This window comes from Myotis myotis, unplaced genomic scaffold (assembly GCF_014108235.1).
Source record: "Myotis myotis isolate mMyoMyo1 unplaced genomic scaffold, mMyoMyo1.p scaffold_m19_p_1, whole genome shotgun sequence".
In the NCBI taxonomy this organism is placed as follows: Eukaryota; Metazoa; Chordata; class Mammalia; order Chiroptera; family Vespertilionidae; genus Myotis; species Myotis myotis.
In genome coordinates, this window is record NW_023416313.1 from 45,589,394 (window position 1) to 45,612,338 (window position 22,945).

Genomic DNA, 22,945 nt, shown 5'->3' on the forward strand with positions numbered 1-22,945 from the left:
TCATAGCTAGACAGATGATCGCCTACACTTAAAACCCTTTGGTTTAGGTGTTGCCAATATAGCTCAGATTTTCTTTTTTTAAAAATAGCTAACATTATTTTTGTGTTTGAAAGCTGAAGTGTTTTGCTCTTAACCTGATCTTAATACTCAGTTTGATCTTTTCCTTCTTGAATTATCAGCAGTGGTTTGTCCCGGTAGTTTTTATTTCAGGGAATGACTCTTCAGTGTATTTCTCCAAATCATTTTCATTTGGTTTCCATAGCAACTATATCAATAATGGTACATACCAGTGGGAGAAAATAGGCAATGTTATTTTACAGTATTGATAGAAAAAAAAACATATAAAAGAAACAGCCATTTGTTTCTCATACCTCTCCCTATATTCTTTGGGTTTATTACTGAAATATTTGGGGGCAAGCTGAATAACAGGAAATGTGAGAGTGTGGTTATAGTAATATTAAAGTGGGTTATGGGTTATATTCTTTAGGCTGGGCATGTCAGGCATGTGGAGAGTTGTTGGATCAGCACACCTCTTCTTCTTCTTCAGGTGTTCCATGACATTGCTTATAAAGCAAAAGACAGGCAGGACCTGATCGCTGGCATTGATGAGTTCCTAGATGAAGTCATTGTCCTTCCCCCTGGGGAATGGGATCCAACGATCAGGATAGAGCCTCCTAAGACACTTCCATCATCCGACAAAAGGTAAATTATCAAGCAGTTGGGGATGTTAAACTTTGAGAAAGAGTTTATATTTGGCAAAGGAAATGGAGTCAGGGTACTGCCCTAATATTTTTAGGTCCCCATTTAACTTGATGTATTATGTCATTTCAAATGAATCCCGTATGTGCCTTGGTTTGACATTTCATTGACATTTTAAAATGAATGTTATATGTTGTGATGTTCTTTGGTGATTACAAAGTAGAACAGTATGGAGTTTCCTCAAAAAACTAAAAATGGAACTCCCATTTGACTCAGTGATCCCACTTCTAGGAATATATCCCTAGAAACACTAATTAGAAAGGCTATATGCACCCCTATGTTCATAGCAGCACAATTCACCATAGCTAAGATGTGGAAACAGCCTAAGTGCCCATCAGCAGATGAGTGGATTAAAAAACTGTGGTACATCTATACAATGGAATACGATGCTGTGGTAAAAAAGAAGGAGTTCTTACCATTTGCAACAGCATGGATGGAACTGGAGAGCATTATGCTAAGTGAAATAAGCCAGTCAGAGAAAGATAAATACCACATGATCTCACTCATTTATGGAATATAATGAACAACATAAACTGATGAACAAAAACATATCCAGAGACAGAGAAGCATCAATCAGACCGTCAAACCTCAGAGGGAAGGTAGGGGAGGGTGGGGGTCGGGGGAGAGATCAACCAAAGAACTTATATGTAAGCTTATAGGCCTAACCAATGGACACAGACAACAGGGGGGTGAGGGCATGAGTGGGGGGTTGGGGGGTAATTTGGGGATAAGGACACATATGTAATAACTTAATAAAAATTAAAACAAACAAACAAAAAACAAAACAAAGTAGAGATATATTATAATATTGGAATATATCACAGAGCCTCTTTGGGGATGTTCTGGGAACTCCTTTTGCATGTGGGAAGATTAGTTTACTCAAAATGACGTCCTACAGATATAAGAGGTTAAGAAATTGGGTGAGATGATTGAGGAGAAGCCATTTTCTGGAAACCTGTTACTTTCCAAGTGAAATGGTTTCCCTCTTATCCAATATACAATTTGTTCAACTTTTCTATTCCTCCAGTCATTTGTGTTGGCTCTAAATATAACACTTTCAGAACTGTCTGTGAGGATGGTAGAAGGAAATAAGGATCCTTCTCCCAAAGGGTTTTCAGCTCATCTCTTCATTAGCTGGTGCAGATAAGTACAAGAAACTAATATTCCCTCGGGCTCTGTTGTCTTAGAAAGAACATGTACTCGGGTGGAGAGAATGTTCAGATGAATGGGGACACTCCCCATGACGGCGGCCATGGAGGAGGAGGAGGACATGGGGACAGTGAAGAATTGCAGAAAACTGGACGGTAATTGAAGGGTTCTTTTGTCATTCACAATGAGGTTCTCCTTGGATCTAAATTTCCCTTCGTCTTTCTATCAGCATTTTATTCACTGTTTGCACATTCATTCAGCCAACAAATATTTATAGTTACCTAACAGTCACAGCCTCTGGGGATGCAGCAGTGAACTGAACAAAACTCCTTATCCTTATGGGTCTTACTTTGTAGTGGTGGAGACAGACAGTGAGCAAATCAAGGAATGTGGTGATGCTTTTATGTGGGGAATCAAAGGAGAAGTAGGGAGTTTGCCTTGTGAGAAAGGTGTTTTAGATAGGGTGGCCACCAAGGGCCTTAAAGAGAATTGTAGCGTTTGAGGAAAGTCCTGAGGGAGGTGGGAGATAGACCATGTAAACGTGGGGTTGGAAGAGGGGACAGCAGAGCATCTGGCATGTGTTAGGCTGGCGCTGTGGCTGGTGTGACTGGAGTGGAGTGAGGGAGGGGGTGTGAGAGACAAAAAAGAGAGGTTCTGGGTAGAGTGTATGGCAGGAAGAATGTGTAATGTGCCAATCTTACACATGTGGCTTTCATGATTCCATCTCTTTCCTGTACACTGACTCAAAAGGGGGTAACATGTTATAGAAATACATGAGTAACTCACAGGTCCTGTTTTCCAGAGAGGGCAGTTGGGGAATTGGGTTTCCCAGATCGCTTTGGCTAAATCTCTTTTCATGACAATTCTTCCTCCTCCACTGCTAGGTTCTCCATTTCATTTTGGGTTAAGTAAAATTTCAAGTTGGGTACTCATTTTATGAAAATATGTCTTTTAAAAAACACTACAGACTGAGATGTCATTCTTCCGTATTTCACCTTTGCTAAATGCACCGAGTGTCTGCAGTTTGCCTGGCCCTGTTCATACTAAGATGTGAGATTTGGCTGGGAAGGTGAGTTGACTGATGCATAAGTCAGCTGACCTGCTAACATTTGCTGTGGGAGTCAGCAGGCAATGCTATTCTACCACATACCATGCTGTTCTACCACATACCTGCATGGCTTCCTTGAATCTGAAACATCTTCAGATTCTTACCCCAAAGTCACCTGATCGGGAGACCCCTTCTGGTCACCATGATATTTCAACCACTGCTCCTCTCTCATCTAATAATCCTGTTCCCCACTTAACTTCTTTCTTGATTTTTAGTGCCATGCATTTTACATATTTTGTCTCCTCCATACAGAAAGTAAACTTTATGAGAGTGGGTATTTTCTTTTCTTTTCTGTATCATTCACTTTTATATTTCCAGCACCAGGATTAGTTCTGGGTATATCACAGATGCTCAATAAGCATTTGTGGAATGAGGAATAATGAATGAATGAATGAATGAATGAATGAATGAATGAGGCTGGAAAGGAAGCCATGGCAAGATTATAAAGGTCCTTGTATGATCTGCTCGCATGTTTGGATGATTTTCTTCGTATGGTGAGAAGTTTCAATTTAGCTCAACAATTCACTCTCATCTAAAGACCAACTGTCTGGTCTTTAGGGAATGTGACACCTAATTTGGTGACTGAAACAGGGGAAGATAGAAGAAAATTTATTCTTCCACAGTTTTCTGGTTTTATCTTAAGTGATTAAATAGTACCTTGTTCCTTCAAGCATGCGTCAAGTACACATTCTTTGTGGTTTAATAAGTTATCTCTTGCTTAATTTGATGGTAATTTATGTTACATCGTCACATGTTTGCTTTCTCCTCACCCAGGTTCTGTGGTGGACTAATTAAGGACATAAAGAGGAAAGCACCATTTTTTGCCAGTGATTTTTATGACGCTTTAAATATTCAGGCTCTATCAGCAATTCTCTTCATTTATCTGGCGACTGTAACTAATGCGATCACGTTTGGAGGACTGCTTGGGGATGCCACTGACAACATGCAGGTGGGTTGGGTTTGGGGGAAGACACAAATAGTACAGCCCAGATTGCCTTCCTCACCCTACAGCTCAGTTAGTAGCAGATGGCCTTTCAGTTACTCAGCGTGATTTTCCTTTTTTTGCTGGATGCTGCGTTTTACTTTGCTTCTGGCCTGCTGCTGTATTTCCAACATTTTAGTAATTATAAAAATAGCTTGATGAAATCTGGCTTGAGTCACAAGTGGAGAAAAGAAGGGAAGGAAATGAGGATATACAATTCTATTTGGGCAAAAGCATATCAGCTGCTTTAGTTTGATGCAGGGCACAAGGTTTACATCTTCTACTACCTTGAATGTTTGGACCATTTTGTTAAACTTGATGACCACACTCTTTCCAGAAATACATGGTCATTCTTCATTGTACACCTGAGCCAACAGAATCATTAACAGGGATTTACTCAAGGGTGGATTTGCTTATCTGTCAGTGGAACTCAGCATTAAGAAATACAAGATAAGATTTGTTTCTCTTATTCCTGAATCTTCTCGTTAAGCTGTAGAAACTCTGAATTGATTTATTTTGTCTGAACCACAATACTTTGGTGACTTAGCAGGTTGCATTTGCCTTCCTTTGGAATCAGTAATACCTAATGTTTTAGTGATAGGAAAGATACTTCAGATTCTCATAGTCAATCAGAAAAATATGAACAAACCTACTTTTATTTGATCCAGTCATTAAGAAAAAAAGTAGGCATTGTGGGAGATACTGGACACAGCGTAGTGAGTGAAGGTGATAGTCTTATGTAAAGAACCAGATTCAAGCCCTTTTCTAATTCTGTCCTTCTCTTTTACGACTTATTACTTTTTAACCTATGTGACATTCCTCAGTGCTGCCAGCCAACTTATTAAAAAAGATACAGCTGATTCCAAATGATGGCTTTTCTTCCACTTCTATTTTCTTCCCTGGGCACATTTATGTTTTAGATTTCTGCCTAAACACAAAAATAAGAAGGACACTATCTTCATTGCTCCAAGTAAAAAAGGAGAATCTATTTTAAACAAGTGTATTTAGTTTCTTGAGAGTATATTTTATCTCTCACTGCTCATTTATTGCTGCATAGCATGTTATCCCAAAGTGTAGGGGCTTGAAACAACCATGTAATCTCTCATAGTCTGGGTGGTTGATGGGCTCGAGTAGTTCTCTCGTTGGTCCTCATACACTTGCAAGATGGCAGCTGAGGTTGGAGTCATCGGGAGGCTTCTTGACTCACAGGCCCAGTGCCCAGGCTGGATGTCTGCAGGAGCTGGGACTGAGGACTCTCCACATGACCTCACCGCGTGGCTCGCATGGGCTTCTTCACAGCTGGGGCCATGACAACTCCTGAGACGTTCTGTTGGAAAGGGGCAGTTGCCACTCAGCTCTGCTTCTTTCCACATGAAAATATACTCAGTATGATTTCATTTTCTGATTTTCAAAGAGAGGTTGAAATTTAAAGTTCTTATGTGAAATCTGGTGATTTAAAAATACTGGTACCTGATTGACATTTTTAAAATATATTTTTATTGATTTCAGAGATGAGAGAGAGAGAGAGAGAGAGAGAGAGAGAGAGAGAGAGAGAGAGAGAGAGAGAGAGAATCATTGATTGACTGCCTCCTGCTGGAGATCAAGTCTGCAACCCCAGCATGTGCCCTGACTCAAACTGAACCACAACCTCCTGGTTCATAGTTTGATGCTCAACCACTGAGCCATGCCAGCCAGGCCTGATTGACATTTTAAAAATAACACTGTGCTGGCCAGAGAGCACTTGTCTGTGTGTTCCCAATGGTAGGCCTGCGGCATGAGGAGTAGACAGTGTGGCAGTAACAGAGGAAGTATATGAAGAAGGTGTGCTCCTCTTTTTTCCTTTCATAAGATAGAAATGAAAATTTGAAGTTAGAGCAGTGATGTCAGTAGGAGACTGTTTATAAAATTTGACTGTATTCAAATGGGATAGGTACTCTTCATCCAAATGAGAGCATTGTGATAACTAAAACATAAACTTCAAGGAAATAGGTAGAAAAAAAAGGAGATGTGATTTTGAGAGTAGCAAGAACAAAATCACCTTGTCTTTCAGAATATAGAGATTTTTTTGTGAAGATTTAAAAAATATTTTTCAATTACAGTTTACATTCAGGTTATTTTGTATTAGTTTCAGGTGTACAGCATAGTGTTTAGACAATTGTATACTTTACAAAGTGGTTCCCCAATATTTCAAGTACCCACCTGACACTGTACATAGTTATTATGAGATTATTGACTATCTTCCCTTATGCTGCACTATCTCTGTGACTATTTTGAAATTACCAATCTGTAGTTTTTAATCCCTTCACTCTTTTCACCCAGTCCCCCAGCCATGCTCCCCTCTGGCAATTATCAGTCTGATATCTCTGAGTCTGTTTCTATGTTGCTTGTTTATTTTTTGTGCAGATATTGTTTCAACACTTTTATATTCATGAATGTTCTTATTGACATCCTTTGTGTTATTTATTGCCTTAAATTAAAAAAAAATCATTTAAATTTTTTTTAAAATTACAGTTTAAACTATGTAATTACATTGGTTTTCAGTGTACAGCCCAGTGATTAGACATTGCATAACTTACTAAGTTATCATCCCGATAAATTTTGTACCCACCTAACACCATACATAGTTATTAGAATACTATTGACCATATTCCCTATGCTTATGGTTTTTAAAAAAATCAACTAAATTGAACTCTTTAGCTTTAGAACACTGTATCTGAGATGTGACATCTGTTAGTCTATTGTCCACCCCTCCTAGGTGAGTTAAGTTCTTGGGAAAATAAAGGATTCTGTTATATAACATGAAATGAGTGTTTTCCTCTGTGATAAATTACACAGGAAAAGCCTTGCTGGTGGTGTAAGCTGTTTTCTGGGTTCTGAAGACTTTAGGAGAAACATAAATACTTTCCATGGTCAGGATGTTAAAAATGACCATTTGCTGGGTGTTACTCCTGGGAGTTGACTTCATTCAAAGTATCTCATTAGCAAAAGAACTACAATTTGACACTTCTGGAAGTCACAGTGGGTGGCAGAAACACTGACAAAGTGGGCTAGAAAATTAATGATTGTTAATATATACTTGTTGAACTGAATAGTCTGTTATTAATTTCTTTAGGTTGAACTACTGCTATTAGTAAGTGAATACACAGATCTAAGCACTGGGTTTATAAACCTAAAACATCTGTGTAAATAGAAATTAAGTAGTACATGCACGCATATACCCAACTCAATGGTTATATAGTGATTTTACATATCCTAATATTTTAATATGAAAAAATTTACATGTAGTAATCATATTAGGTTTTCTTATAATGATAGATGATTATATATATACTAGAGGCCCGGCGCACAAAAATTTGTGCACTAGGGGGGGAGGGAGGGGGTCCCTCAGCCCAGCCTGTGCCTTCTTGCAGTCTGGGACCCCACAGGGGATGACCACCTGCTGGCTTAGGCCCACTCCCCGGGGGATTGGGCCTAAGATGGCAATCAGACATCCCTCTGGCAGCCCAGCAGCCCTCAGGGGATGTACAATTGCCAGCGGGGAGCAGGCCTAAACTGCAGTCAGACGTCCTTAGTGCTGCTGAGGAGGCAGGAGAGGCTCCCACCACCACCGCTGTACTGGCAGCCATCAGCCTGGCTTGTGGCTGAGCAGAGCTCCTCCCATGTGAGAGCACCCTGACCACCAGAGGGCAGCTCCTGCAATGAGAGTCTGCCCCCTGGTGGTCAGGGTGTGTTATAGTGACCAGTCATTCCCAGTCTTTCTGCTGTTAGGGTCAGTTTGCATATTACCCTTTTACTATATAGGATAGAGGCCTGGTCCACGGGTGGGGGCCGGCTGGTTTGCCCTGAAGCGTGTCCCGGATCAGGGTGGGGGTCCCACTTGGGTGCCTGGCCAGCCTGGATGAGGGGCTGAGAGCTGTTTTCAGGCTGGCAGGTGACTGAAGCTCCCAGCCTCTCCTTTTTTTCTTTTTTTTTTATTCTGGGATTTAATTACCATCTATGGCTGTCACTGGAACTGAGAGCCAGCTTTAGCTCTGCGGCTTGGCTACAGCTCTGAGACCTTGGCTGCTGAAAGCAGGTATCTGGGTTTGTTTGGCTTCTATAATTGAAACACTGTTGCAGCTCCAGCTCTGAGGCCTGGCTGGCTGAAAGCAGGTTTCTGGGGTTTGTTTAGCTTCTATAATTGCAACATTGTTTCTTAGAGTGCAGCTCAGAGGCGGCAGCAGCAGGCGGGGATCATTGGCTTCCTCCATCACTGGAGCAAGCAAGCCTCCTGTTTGCTTCAGCTTCCTGGCTGCCGGCCGCCATCTTGGTTGGCAGTTAATTTGCATATCGCCCTGATTAGCCAATGGGAAGCATGTCGGAGGTACAGTTAATTACCATGTTTGTCTATTATTAGATAGAATATATGTATGTGTGTGTGTGTATATGTGTATTTATATGTTTATATGTATATACACACATATATAATATCAACAGATATATGGATATCAGTAATTATCGATATATAGATCCATATAGATGTATGTATATACATATATATGTGTGTGTGTATATATGTGTGCACACACACGCATATGTATGTTGATTTGATCTCTCTTAAGGACCAAGGAGTGAGGTGACCTGAGATGCTGAGAGGACTCGGCACTGAGAGGGTATGAGCTATAACATGCAAAAGAGCTGATGCTCCGGCAGTGGAAGTCTTCTTGACTTGGCATCAGGACAACAAAGTGTTCTGTGGATTTGGTGCTAAGGCCCAGGTCATTTCACAAGTCTATGCCAGAGGTTGATTCATTCCTTTGAAAATATTTACTTAATGTCCACTGTGTGCCAGACACTATTTTAAGTGCTGGGGAAACAGATAAGTGACCAAAATAGATAAGACTCCTCTTCTGACAGCATTTACAGTCTGGGGTATTGATAGAACTATCTGTTTCTCTGCCCCCAGGAGATAACCATAGTGGTGTGTAGAGCTCTCATTTAGGGGGCGAGGTCCTCTGGCTCTATTTGACCCTCTAAACCAGCACTTCTCAACCTGTGGGTCGCGACCCCTTTGGCAGTCGAACGACCCTTTCACAGGGGTCGTCTAAGACCATCCTGCATATCAGATATTTACATTACGATTCATAATAGTAGCAACATTACAGTTATGAAGTAGCAACGAAAATAATTTTATGGTTGGGTCACAACATGAGGAACTGTATTTAAAGGGCCAGAAGGTTGAGAACCACTGCGAGTCTCAACAGTAGATCAATACTAAGCAGCAAAGCATTGGCACAGCCTGAAATAATCTTCAATTATATCACATGCCTTTATAAATGTGGCAGTGGGTTATTCTCAAATGTACAAGCAGCTTAAATGAGTCAACTGAAAACCGTGTCCTTGTTTTTAAAGGCAGACAGCTCAGAGATGGTTCACATAGGGCCTTTATTGTCAGGCTACAAATAGACACGGGCGCTGGGTAGAAACATGTTGTAAAAACACAGATGAGTCACTGCATTGCTGTTGTTTAAGCATACTCTTCCGCCAGCTTCAGTGCAGGAGGTCTTGCCTACTCAAAGATAGGAATTCACATCGAAGCATTTATTTCAGAGATGAAATATGTGTGTATATAATAATCTCATGTATATAATAAGGTATATATATATTTAATAATTCCATGTACATTTATATGATATATATGATAATGTCCCCACTTATTTGTATACACACACACACACACACACACACACACACACATACACAAACACACATACTTCACTAGAAGCAGGTCTGGGTAGTCTTATGGATCATTTCCCATGGACCTGTGTTCAAAATAAGACAGTTGAAGCTATGATGGCTCCCAGTATAACCAATTTATAATGGCCACTTAGATGACTGTACCATTTCCCCAACATGGCACTTTGTGAGGCCTCTGTGGCTTCCAGGGTGAGTATTCACAGCTTGCTTGTTAATAAGCATCGGCGAGGTTTAGCTTGGGCTTCCGGGACTTCTTCAAGAGTTGACCTTACATTCATCTAGGATCCAGCCCAGGCTGGTACTGTTTTCTGTTCTTAGAGTTTAATAAGAGCATGACGTTTCTGAGATCTATGAATTGTGCTGATACTTATTATATTCGTATGACTCTTACCTTTTTCAGTAAGTCCCACCATAATAACACTCAGGCCCCTGTCATGCCATGTGAATTAAACAAGGGCTTTTCAGCTTCACCATCCTGAAAATTTGTCCTTCCCACAGTTGAGTTCTGTGACCACCCATGTCAATTTGCTGCATTATATTTACATTCTTGGTTGCCAAGCAAGTATACGGTTCTATCCATTTAGATACTTTTAATTAAATTGTTAAACGTCGACTTAACAAATATTTATGGATAGTTTAGTCTTTGGGCAGGATACTGATATAGAGAACATTTTTTGATAATTCATGGCAAGTTTTTGTGTTATTTAAAAGTTGTTTAGCTTTATGAAACAAAGAAAATTATTTTAACTTAAATCTACATTGTTAATTGTGAATGACTGAGCATAGGTTAGAGTGAAGAAATGAAGAAAGCCATTTTAATTTTTTTTCAAGAGTAAATATAACCCTATATTCACAACCTTATAGCAAAAGAATACAGTAAGATTTTTAGAATTCTGTGAATTTTGTGATATTTATGGACCCCAACTGAGCACATTTTAAGGGAATTTGTTTCATAATAAGGAACATTTATAGCTGGCATCTCCAAATTTGAGGTTTTATTTTAATATACTGCTGTGCTAAGAATACTTAATCAATCTGTTTAAGTTGGAAATATATCATTTCTTATTCACATGACAGACCTCGATGAGATAGACATTTCTTTATGAAGCCGATCGTGTGCAATTTATAACAGCAAGGTTGTTGTGGTTCAGTGGTTAAGCGTTGACCTGTGAACCAGGAGGTCACAGTTTGATTCCCAGTCAGGGCACATGCCTGTGTTGTGGGCTCAATCCCCAGTGGGGTGTATGCAGGAAGCAGCCAATCAATGATTTTCTCTCATCATTGATGTTTCTATCTCTCTCCCCCTCTTCCTTCCTCTCTGAAATGTGTGTGTGTGTGTGTGTGTGTGTGTGTGTGTGTGTGTGTGTATATATATATATATATATATATATATATATATATATATATATATATATACACACCTACACACTAGAGGCCCGGTGCATGAAAATTTATGCATGGGAAGGGGGTTCCCTCAGCCCAGCCTGTCCCTCTCACAGTCCTGGAGCCCTCAGGGGCAGGAGGCGATCAGGGGAAGGCAACGCCCCATCACACCTCTGCTGCTGCCACTGCCGGCAGCGCAAGCCTCAGCCAGCCCTGATTACCTGAGCCTCGGGCTTGCCCTGGGTGGCTGGAGGGCTGAGGGGACTGGGGGACTCTGGAGGCAGGCACACGGAGCAGCTGGGCCTGGCCTTGCTTCATACCTGCCACCCTGGCAGGGCTGAGGGGACTGGGTGCCGCCATGTTTTGACGATGTGACTGTCAATTAGCATATTCCCTACTTATTGGCTGTAGGTGCTGCCATCTTTGAGGGCGGGGCAATCAATTAGCATATTTACTACTTATTGGCTGTGGGCACTGCCATCTTTGAGGACAAGGCAGTCAATTAGCATATTCCATCCTTATTGGCTGTGGGTGCCACCATCTTTGAGGGTGGGGCAGTCAATTAGCATATTCCCTCCTTATTGGCTGTGGGTGCTGCCATCTTTGCGACAGTGTGAGGGTCAATTAGCATATCCCCTCTTTATTAGATAGAATATTTAAAGTTATCATTTGTGACCAGATTTTACTTACCAGAATTTGTTACCTCTATTTTCTTTGTGATCAGAAAATGATAGTAATTAGGCTGGTTGGGGATGCCAAGTGTTGAAAATTTCTAGAATTATTTTGCGTTTGGCTTAAAATTAGTTTGAAATAACTTTATTTTTGTAAGATGTAATTATGCATTGTAGAAAATGCAAGCAATACAGTAAAACTAGGTAGAATTTAATTTTCCCCTTATACTTATCACCCAGAAATAACCATTAATTTTTTCATGAATACCTTTTTCATATGCCTGTACAAACAGACTAATATATAAGATTTTATATAAATGAGATAATACTATTTCAAAGCATGGTTTAATGGAAGTCTTTTCACTTCAATATGGATCTTCAGAATCATTTTTAATGACTACATCTATTTGTACACATAATACATGTGCTATAATTTACTAAATAAACCCCCTATTACTAGGCTTTCTGTTTTCCCCAATTTTCTCATCTGTAAACAAAGGTTATGCCAATTTATACTTCTACCAATAATGGACAAGAGTGCCCACTTGTCTACACCCTTGCATGAACAGGATTTCTCATTTTTGTTATTCTGAGGGTTAAAAACGATAGCTCATTCTTATTCCGTTCAAATTTATTTGAATTTTAGTGGGGGGTGAATATCCTTTCACATTTTTATTCACTACACTTTTCTTTTTATCCCAACTTGAGTATATGCTTGTTGATTTTAGAGAGGAGGGGGGTGGAGAGAGAAAGAGAGAAACATCGATGTGAGAGAACATTGATTGGTTGCCTTCCTTACATGCCCTGATGAGGGATGGAAACCACAACCTATGTATGTGCCCTGATTGGGAATAGAACCCGCAACCTTTTGGTGTATGGGGCAACCCTCCAACCCACTGAGCCACACTGGTCAGGGCAGGCTATCTATTCTTATTTATATCTGTGTCCTTGCTGTATTTTCCTTTTATCCACTTGGTTTTTTCCCATTGACGTGTTCAAAACTTATGTAATAAGGATATTTTCTTTTGCTTCTCAGAAATATCACAAATATATTTTTCCTAGATTTACTGTATGCCTTCTAACCTTATTTATGATTTCTTTTGCTGTATGGATTCCAACTTTTATGTAGTCAAAATATTCAGTGTTTTATAGTTTCTTATTTTCATGATATACTTAGAGAGGTTTCCCTACCCCAAGATCAGAAAAATATTTACCCACATATCTTAGGTCTTTAATGTTTTCCTTTGAATTTTTTATCCATCTGGAATTGATTTTTGTGTAAGGTTATACAGGCATTTGATGTTTGGGCACTTCAGACGATCTAGATACATACTCCCAGCTCTTCAAACAAAAAGACATTGTAAAGCCTCCCTGTCTTGCCCGTCCGTCCTGTTAGGCTTGGAGTTGAAGCTCTTTTGGCTCATGCTTTTCTTCAAGTGGGGAGCTAATTTGTCTTTCAAGTCTTCCCTCTTTTTTGGTTCCTGCTGGGCAGTGTGAAGAGAAATCCTGTGTATGACGACAAAGCATTTTTAGGCAGAGTAGGTGGCAGTAAGGATTTGGCAGCTGCGATCTGTCAGGACAGAACTCACTGATTTATAGGCTGTAGCTACTCAGGTGAAATAAAAAATGAGGGTTGGATATCCAATCTTCTTCCCCCTGTAGATGAATGGTTGGTGTAACTGAGCCTTAACTATGCTAGTGGTGGTTCATGTTTTGAAGAGGGGGAAAGGTTGCTTGAATGCGACTCAAAATTGGGCCACGCGCGAATCACCTGGGGAACTTTGAAAGCATGCTGATTCCCTAGGCCTGATCTTCTGAGGTTATGATTCAATTTTTCAAGGTAGAGATAAAAAAAACCCCCAAAACAGGCCTATTTTTTCTTAAAATTTTTTTTAAGTAATTCGCATGTGCCTAAAATTTGATTATATACTTGTATCATTTCTCCTCTCATTTTGATCATGTGGCTTGGCTTATGCTGGGAACCTGGTGTCAAAACTGCAGGTAACAGCACTCACTACTGATGTCCAACAGTGATGTTTAACTGGCATTAGGCTGCATCATTCTTCTTGGCTAAATTTCAGAATCAAAGATTTATCTAAAGGAAATTTGGTTTTATTATTCAACATGCTACACAGTTTGCATAAGTTACCATGGGCAGGGACTAGATTTTCTCTCTTTATCTTGGAAACATTTTAGCGTTGTTGATTTTAAAGCTTGACTGTAACAATAATGTTGGCGAATGCTTTATCATTTTCTGACACCAACGTATTTTATTTTCCAAGTTTCACTTGGTTGAAAGTTGTCAAAGAAACAGAAAATTCTTTGTTTTGGGGGGCAGTTGTGCCATTTTTCTCTTTCTGTTATTACGACTCGATAATCACGGGAACTAACATTTTGCTGTATCTATACTGTATTCTTAGCTCTTTATATATTACTAGAGGCTCAGCACATAAAATTCGTGAGCAGGTACGATCCCTAGGTGTGGTCTGCCATCAGGGCCATCTTCCCTGGCTGTCCACTGCCGGCCCTGAAACCCACCGCCACCCTTTCACCATTGGGTGATCAGTGCCTGATGGCCAGGGGAAGGGACTGAGAGGTCGGCTATTACTGTCCGCTCACCAGCCCCGCCCCACCATGGGCTGCCCTCTGTGTGTGGGGCGACCGGTGGGGCGGGGGCCTTGGCATGGCACCACCTGCATCCCCTACCACCCACCCCCGGTTTCTCATTTGTCATCAGACGATCAGAGCCTGCCAGCCAGGGAAAGGAACCGAGAGGTGGTCAGTGCGCCTCATAGTGACTGGTCCAGCAGTCGTTCTGATCGTTCTGCCTTTAGGGTCAATTTGCATATTATCCTTTTATTATATAGGATTCTCTTATTTAGTACAAATGATTATCCTGTAAATAGCCATCAATGTTCCAGAAGAGAGAATTAGGAGTTAGAGAGTCTGGTGACTAGTGGAGCAGATATTTAAACCCGAGATATTCCTGAATCCAAGACATGCTGTTTGTGCTGAGCCACCTGGAAGTGACCTTGGACATCATCTAGCCCAACTTCACCTTATATCTAAATAAATACAGTATGTCTATGTTACTATTCATCAAAAGTTATTACCTGCCAGAGGCTATGCTAAGCACTTTATATACATTATCTAACCTACTACATATATTAAGCCATAAGGAGATTAAGTCACTAGCTTAAAGTCACTGAGCTAGTTACTTCATGGTACAGTCTACAGGTAAACTTGAGATTGTCTGAAGCCTGAGTCCATGGTTATACTATATCAGCTCGATGTTTATCTGCAACATGAAAAAACTAAATTTGACAAAGGTTAAGTGACATTCCCAAGATCATCAGCTCTTTGGTGGCAGAATGAAGTCTTGACTCTAGATTTGCTGCCCGCCAGTTGTGTGTTCCTTCTACTGTTCTGCAGTGGGCAACACTTGATCAGAAATGACATATGATAAAACCTAACCAAAATGGAGTTGGAGGACTTTTTGGCTCTTGATTCTGCTACACATCAGAGCTCAGCCATCTGCATTCTCATGAGTTGCTATGGAGTTTGCTCATCTTTGGGAAATAAGGTATAGAAGTATCTTTCTGAGATATAGCTACTAAAAATATGCACATCCACCCATTATTTTCCTTTTTTATATCAGTGAACACTGAATATAGTAAATCAGAAAAGGGATTTCTGATAGTTCACTTTATAAATGGCTTTAAATTCTAGGTACAATTAAACTAAAGTTATTCAATGCATGAGGTATTTTTTTTTTTTAAATTTCTGTATTGTCAAGAGTAACATGTCAAAATATGGTGAAAATAGTTCTTTTCTGAGAAATGCTGGAAGCATCTCTAAGTTCAAGCAAGTTTCTTTCCAGTGCAGTGTATATAATTAATCACCTTTCTCTGTTTCAAAATTGTCAGCCACAGAATGGAAACTTTAGCACTTACCAAAGGATCAAGTACTGAAATAAAAATAATCTGCCTTTTAGTTGTCACAGGGCATCCATAAATCAAAGCCATTTTCTGGAAGAAAGTTGCTGTTATCTTTACTGAATGTGCAGCCATGGCTGTTGACCTTTGATAAGTGGAACGTAGGGTGTGATTTGGGCATTTCTTCTTGGATTCCTGTAGCGCTTCCCAGATGCCTGCAGAGCTCGTGAGGTATAGTGTATAGCATGATGGGAGGAAGACAAATATGAGGACCCTAGGAGGCCCTGTTCCTACCCTCACAATTACTAATGGTGATGTCAGACCAAGTAGAGATTCTTAATCTCATGTTCCTCCTTTCTTCCTTCATGTTCTCTTTTGCACCCAGGCCTTGCTGTATTTTGACCCTGCAGTAGTGATGAAAAATAGGCACCCCATGCTTGATAAAGAATGATGCAGGCCAAAAAACTTTGCCTATCACATGTACTCAGTGCAGCTTGTCCCACCACATGGAGCATTCCAGTCCTACCCTTTCATGTAACACACATTGAAGTAAGTCATGAAAAAGAAAGATAGATGATAACCCAATGTCAATGCACAAGGAGTAGAAAAACTGTATGTCCAAGAAAATCCGAGACACAGACACATCTTTTCTCCTTGCTAAGGGTGACGTAGTGGTTTGAAAGACTTGTTGTGCCTCATTGTTGTACCAAATGTGGATTTGTTCATTCATTTAACCTCCTGAAACTCAGTATCTTCACATGTAAGAGATGAAGACTGATACTAATTGGTTGGGCATAAATTAGTCTCTGCATAAATGCTGCCTGGTTCTGCTACCTTGCTTGTTATTCTGCTCCCTGTCCCTGTGAGTAAGAAAGGAGTGGACACTCTGATTACATATGGATTGGCTATAAAATAAGATGGCACCTTTCAACCATGCAGTAGATTTTACATCCTTGGAAACAGGGTCTCTTTCTGCCAGACTTCTTAGATAGAAGAAGAAATGGTTCTGAATTATTTCAGGATGTGTATACTCTTGGTGTGAGAAGCCAGTCTTATTGTCATCCCCATCCCCACCTCAGCTCCATTGTGACATGGTGCTACGCTAAAGGATTTGTGTCTGTTTTCTGAATTAAACTCTATCTATAGAAGAGAAGGTTGTCATTTTAAGGAGAATATTGCTGGCTCTGAAGCTGTACAAAAAATGTGCTCAGTAATCATTATAATAAGGGTCTTCTAGGATGGCTTTTGAATGAAGATAGCACTTAGTGTATTTCAATTTTATTAGTTGATTAAAAAACACACCAATTTATTTGCAGTCATTTTATGTATATTATATGAAAGTGAATGAAAAGTTGCAGGAGAATTTGGGGGGCAGTGGAACGAGGTGACTTAGGGAGGCTGATAGGTGGATACGTTAACTGGGGGGTTGGGGGGAAGACTGGGAACATCTCAGATTCCCAGAGAGCCAGTCTGCTCCACTCAGAGGGATGCTTAGATTTATGTAAACACTAGAGGCCCATTGCACAAAGAGATTCGTGCAATAGGCCTTGGAGAAGGCAAGCCTCGAGGCTTCTTTGCTCCAGCTGCAGCGGAGAAGCCAAGCCTCTTCAGTCTTCGGTTGTCTTCAGTCTTCAGTCTTCACTTGGGCCGGAGCCTTCAGTCTTCACTCCGTGCCTGCATATGCAAAATAACCCTCCATCTTTGTTGGGTTAATTTGCATACTCATCCTGATTGGCTGGTGGGTGTAGCAAAGTGATGACCAATTTGCATGTTTCTATTTTATTAGTGTAGATAAGTTATGCTTCTACAAACAAATAATTATTGTTCAGTTGAAGAGGGAAATCTTTCTAGTACCATTTTCTTAATATACACATAAAGTTACAGGGATCCCCTAATTCTCCCTACTATATAAATTTATTTACCACTAAATATATGTATGTCTTTTATTTTCTTTTATTTTTTTAAAAATATATTTTATTGATTTTTTACAGAGAGGAAGGGAGAGAGAGAGAGTCAGAAACATTGATGAGAAAGAAACATCAATTAGCTGCCTCCTGCACATCTCCTATTGGGGATGTGCCCGCAACCCAGGTACATGCCCTTGACCAGAATCGAACCTGGGACCTTTCAGTCCGCAGACCGACGCTCTATCCACTGAGCCAAACCGGTTTCGGCATATGTATGTCTTTTAAAGCTGTAGAATATCTTGACTCATTTAAAAACTATTTTATCTTACAGTTTTTGTGGTTCAGATTTACCATCTTAGATAAAGGGTCTCTGTCATATTTTTATATTTAAAAATCCTCTCTTGATAGAGTACTGTCTTACATTTACAAATGGACCTTTTTACAAATAAATGTGGGCTTCTCTAACTGAAGTTTGAAATGATGAAAAATATAGGAAACAGGCCAGTTTGCCACCATCTGAGGCATTGGTCCCAAATGATGCGATTAAGGTAGCATAATTTTGTAAGTCAGTGATGCTTTGTAGCTCATTTATCTTTGCTCTTGTTTTGTTAAAGGAAAATAATGGGTTGATTTCCAGAGATGTAACTCCAGGGAGATGTGGCCGCAAAGGTTTAGCTATGATGCCTCTGCAGATTCACTTCCTCTAAGATAAAGTAAACGGAAGCTCCTGTCTAAGTTGGCATTGGACAATGAATATGTAATAAGAATATTTTTGGAATTGATGTCTTAGAGACTGCAGGTTGGAGGGCAATCTACTTTGTGTGTCCCCTTTGCTCCCCTCTGCACTTAAAAGCTTTCCTCTAAAAAAACATAGCGTTTGTGCATAAAATGTCACTGCTTATAAGAACCAGCTATGTGCAAGGTGAAATCAGGCTAAAACAGCACTGAAGGTCACCACAAAGACTAAAACACCGTCCAAAGGGCTACATCACTTCTCCCCACTTGGCGGGATTGTATAATGTGATTTTATGTGCAAAAGCTTCAGGTATTATTTTCCGAATGGGTCGGAGTCATCTTCCGCCTTCTGTAGTCAACCACCTGTCATTTTAGTCACTTTGTTCTTTGAGCAATTCAGCCATTGGGGTAGGGAGGAATGACTAAATCGCACGCATGGTAAAATAAATGATACTTGTATTGGTAAGACTCTATTGTTCGTATCTGTTTGCTATGTTTGCATGGCCCTCGTAATAGCATATCAGGTGGCCTAACTTCCCTAGTGACACCAACACAAGAAGGGAAACGCCTTGCATTTTAACACCTGTGTTTTCTTCCTACTAGGGTGTGTTGGAGAGCTTCCTGGGCACAGCTGTCTCTGGAGCCATCTTCTGTCTCTTCGCTGGTCAGCCCCTCACTATTCTGAGCAGCACGGGGCCTGTTCTGGTTTTTGAGAGGCTTCTATTTAATTTCAGCAAGTATGTACAGACGCATCTAATTGTAAATTAGGACTGTGTCACTGTAGAACATCCGTAGTCTAGATGGAGCATAGGATAGTGGTTCAGAAGACCAGAATATGGGAGTTGTAAGCCATGGAGGGTGAATGGCCCTGAGAGGTTAGTCCAATAGTCATTTTACATCTGATTCCATGAGGCCCATGCCTCCCCCATCATTGCCCCTTACCTTCCTGCTTGAGCTCCTTTGCCCTCTGACTTCCCGATGGGTTTGGTGGAGTGGGGAGCACCCCCAGGACAGGAATGAAGAGAGGTCAGGATATGTGTCTGCCTCCCCCACCTCCCTGTCTCAGCTTAGCACCCTTGCCTGGCAGTGGCTGGTCCCTTGAGTGCAGCCCCTGTAGGGCGGCTCCTACACCTGTCTGTAGCCCTGAGTAGGGTCTATTCCTCCCTTGGCCTTTTCAAACCAGGAGGTAGGAATGGCTTCCTGATGTTGCTGGTCCCTGTAAATAGCCCATTTGTTAAGTTGTTCTCAAAAACCCATTTTGAAAATGACTTCTAGTTCTTGCCGTGACCCTGACTGACACACCAGATATAGGAAGTGTCTTGTTCAAGGTCACATGGCTCATTCATGAAAGAGACTGGCTGCTCCAGTGGTCCTCTGCTCCTAACCTCCACTACAGTGTTTTTAGCTACAGATATTGTAGCACTCAGTTGAGTAATAACTAATATTTGTTGAGTGCTGACCATGTCCCAAGCATTATCTTATGTGCATTACATATACTCCCTCATTTAATTCTTGTAGCAGTCCTGTGAGGTAGGGCCGTGTTCTGCTTGATCGATGAGAAAGCTGGCGTGGAGTGGGTAAGTGGATTGCTGATGGTTACATCACCAGTCGTTGGCAGGGCTGGGATATGAGTCCCTGCTTTCTAACTCCATAGCATCCAGCTCTTACAGAATCACTAGACATACTAATGGGCATGATAATTATGATATTAATATTTTCTTTTAGAAATTGATGGATCATTGTAAGAAGGAGAAAGTCAAGTTAAGCAAATTATCCAAGTGGCCACATTAGCACACAAATGGGTTTGAAATAAAATTGGGTATTCCAGCCTCTTTCTAATGAACTTAATACCTTTAAGAGAGAATTGCCTTTACTGGCAGATCTCAACCCTGAAACAGATTGAAGAATTTCATAAAACTTGCTAGTACTCCTTGTTGGAATTTCCATATTATATTACTATACATTTTTAGTATTTTAATGTTAGAAATGTCATTACTTGTATTATACCTCATGGACTTAACAACTCACATAATATCGAAATGGTGTCCCATCAGAAATTATCACAAGATAGAAGAGAGGATGAGGACTTAAAACTAGCGGTTTGAAAACTGGGTTGAGAATATCAGCAAGGGTCTTCTGAGAATTTGAAGTTCTACATTTTAAATAATGTTGTGAGTTTTCTCTAGCTCATTATTACACATCCCTCCTCTATTATAATTCTCAGAAAGACATTGGAAAGAATTCTGTTCATGTCAGTTTATAGAAAGAGTCAAACAGTTTTTATATGTTTAAGAAAACATTGTGTGAGACAAGAGAGCTTTTGTGGAAAGATTAAACAAGCATGTACTATAAACAGGAACAAACATGCACAACCTTTGCAGGAAGATTTATTGGATGCAATGTGATCAGAGCCTTAATCTACAGAAAATGTTTGCATCCCAGTTTACTTTAGATAATTGAAGGAGAGAGATTATTTCCTTTCACTAAGTAAGTTTCTTTCTCACTTTCCCTTCTGTTTCGTCATAATTGGTAACATAAACATAGTTCCAAGTAATTTATTTGAAAACAGTTGTAAAGCAGCAAGAAACCTTGTAAGTCAGTGATGGAGTTAAAGCGGGGTTTCTCAAATGTTTCTTGTTGTAGAAAACCTTATTTTATTTACAGTGCTGTATCATTTACTTAAATATTATAATGACAGTGCTAATATTTTGTCTAGATGCAGAGTATTTTGTGTAGATGGATAATTCCCACAGTGTGTTTCATCAATTAGTAGTCCCATGGATACTCTATGAAAAAAGGCTTCTGTGATCCTAATAAGTCTGGGAAATGCTGTATATTATATCTCCCTGTTGGCAGTTCACTTTATACTTTAGCTTACTAAGGGATCTGAGAAATCCTTCAGTAAAGAAACTGTTCTACTCTGTCTCTCCCAGACTTTCCCCAACATATTTTATAATTTTTTGAGAAATTGTTAAATTCTTGTTTTGTAGGTTCAGTAGGCTCAAACAGTAACTCTACATAATCCACAGATTTTCTCTGACATGGGATACAGGTTTTAATGCTTGCCCTGAAAACTGGAGAATCATAAAAAAAATGTGAACGATGTGTGCTGTCACCTTTTAAAATTAGGAACAGGATGAAGGAAAGAGCTCACAACTGTTTCCCAATTTCTGCTGTCTCTTTTGCATTATTTTTGTACATTGTATCCCAATAATACAGAAATAGATGATTGGACAAGGCCCACCCACGTTATGGAAAGAGAGATGGAAACATCTTTGAGAGAGAAACATCCATTGGCTGCTTCACACACGCCCCCTACTGGGGATCGAGCCCAAGACCCAGGCATGTGCCCTGACCAGAAATCTAACCATGACCTCCTGGTTTATAGGTCAGTGCTCAACCACTGAGCCATGCCGGCCAAGCAAGGAATTATTTCTTTATGGTGGCATAATAATATCACTAGACCAAATCCTTAAACTTGATGTTTTCTGGAAAACAAGAATGAGCTTTTCTCTAGTGGCTCAATGCGATCTTGCGATGTTAGCAGTCGTACTGCAGACATTCGGTAGTTGCATATTATTCTTTGTGGCCATTGGAGGCGGAGTCTAACCTTTGTTTCTCCTTTTCAGGGACCATGATTTTGACTACTTGGAGTTGCGCCTTTGGATTGGCCTGTGGTCAGCCTTCCTGTGCTTCATTTTGGTAGCCACTGATGCCAGCTTCCTGGTTCAGTACTTTACTCGCTTCACTGAAGAGGGCTTCTCTTCTCTGATTAGCTTCATCTTTATCTACGATGCTTTCAAGAAGATGATCAAGCTAGCCGATTACTACCCCATCAACTCTGACTTCAAAGTGGGCTACAATACTCTCTTTTCCTGTACCTGTATGCCGCCCGACCCAGGTGAGGACCTCGTGGGCAGCATTTGTGCCTGCCTTGTGGTTGGAGGAAGGTGCGGGCTTTATGTGTGCAAGCTTTCAACATGGGAACATGATCCTCAGGAAGGGGTTCATTTTATTTTCTCTGGGAGACCATCCTGCTGAATTTGAAGTGTCATTGCCTGAGGTATCTTAGTCATGCGATTCAATCCGGGAGTGGAATCAGGAGCTCTAGAATCTGACCATAACCAGCTCAATACTTTAAAATTAACTCAAACTGCATTAGTTGCAAGGAAACTGTGTGTGTGTTATTAGTAGTCTTATCTGATAGGTGAGGAAAGCAGGTACATACATTAACAGATACGAGAACCAGGCAAACCTAGACCTCTGAACATCTGTCCCGTATTTCACTGCTCCTTTATTGCTACAGGAACCTCTTCCTTTAAGGAAACGCTAACTAGATTGGTTTAAGTCTATAGAAGAAACAAAGGAGACACTAATCCACTTTGTATATCTGAAGCATGAAATTAAAAATAAATGCACACTGGAGGCACCTGGCAGTCAAGTAGAGCCTTAATGTTCATCTCTGTTAGACAACATAAATAAGAAATGGAAAGGAAAAGAAACAAAAGGAAAAAGAAAAGAGGAATGTTCTGTTCTCAGAAAAGATTTATACTCTAGAGTCAGGAAAGACATAAAAGTAA

At 40.3% G+C, this 22,945-nt stretch overlaps 1 protein-coding gene across 3 annotated transcripts in view; it reads left to right on the forward strand.

The window, feature by feature from the left end:
- The window catches only part of SLC4A4 (solute carrier family 4 member 4), a 440,882-nt gene that overhangs the window by 350,233 nt on the left and 67,704 nt on the right, over positions 1-22,945 (forward strand). For all 3 annotated transcript variants that reach the window (XM_036335845.1, XM_036335853.1, XM_036335842.1), the window contains 5 exons: positions 548-702; positions 1,947-2,063; positions 3,791-3,965; positions 18,969-19,102; positions 21,995-22,266. In XM_036335845.1, the coding sequence (XP_036191738.1) occupies positions 548-702; positions 1,947-2,063; positions 3,791-3,965; positions 18,969-19,102; positions 21,995-22,266 (853 nt within the window). The remainder of the gene's footprint in view (positions 1-547; positions 703-1,946; positions 2,064-3,790; positions 3,966-18,968; positions 19,103-21,994; positions 22,267-22,945) is intronic.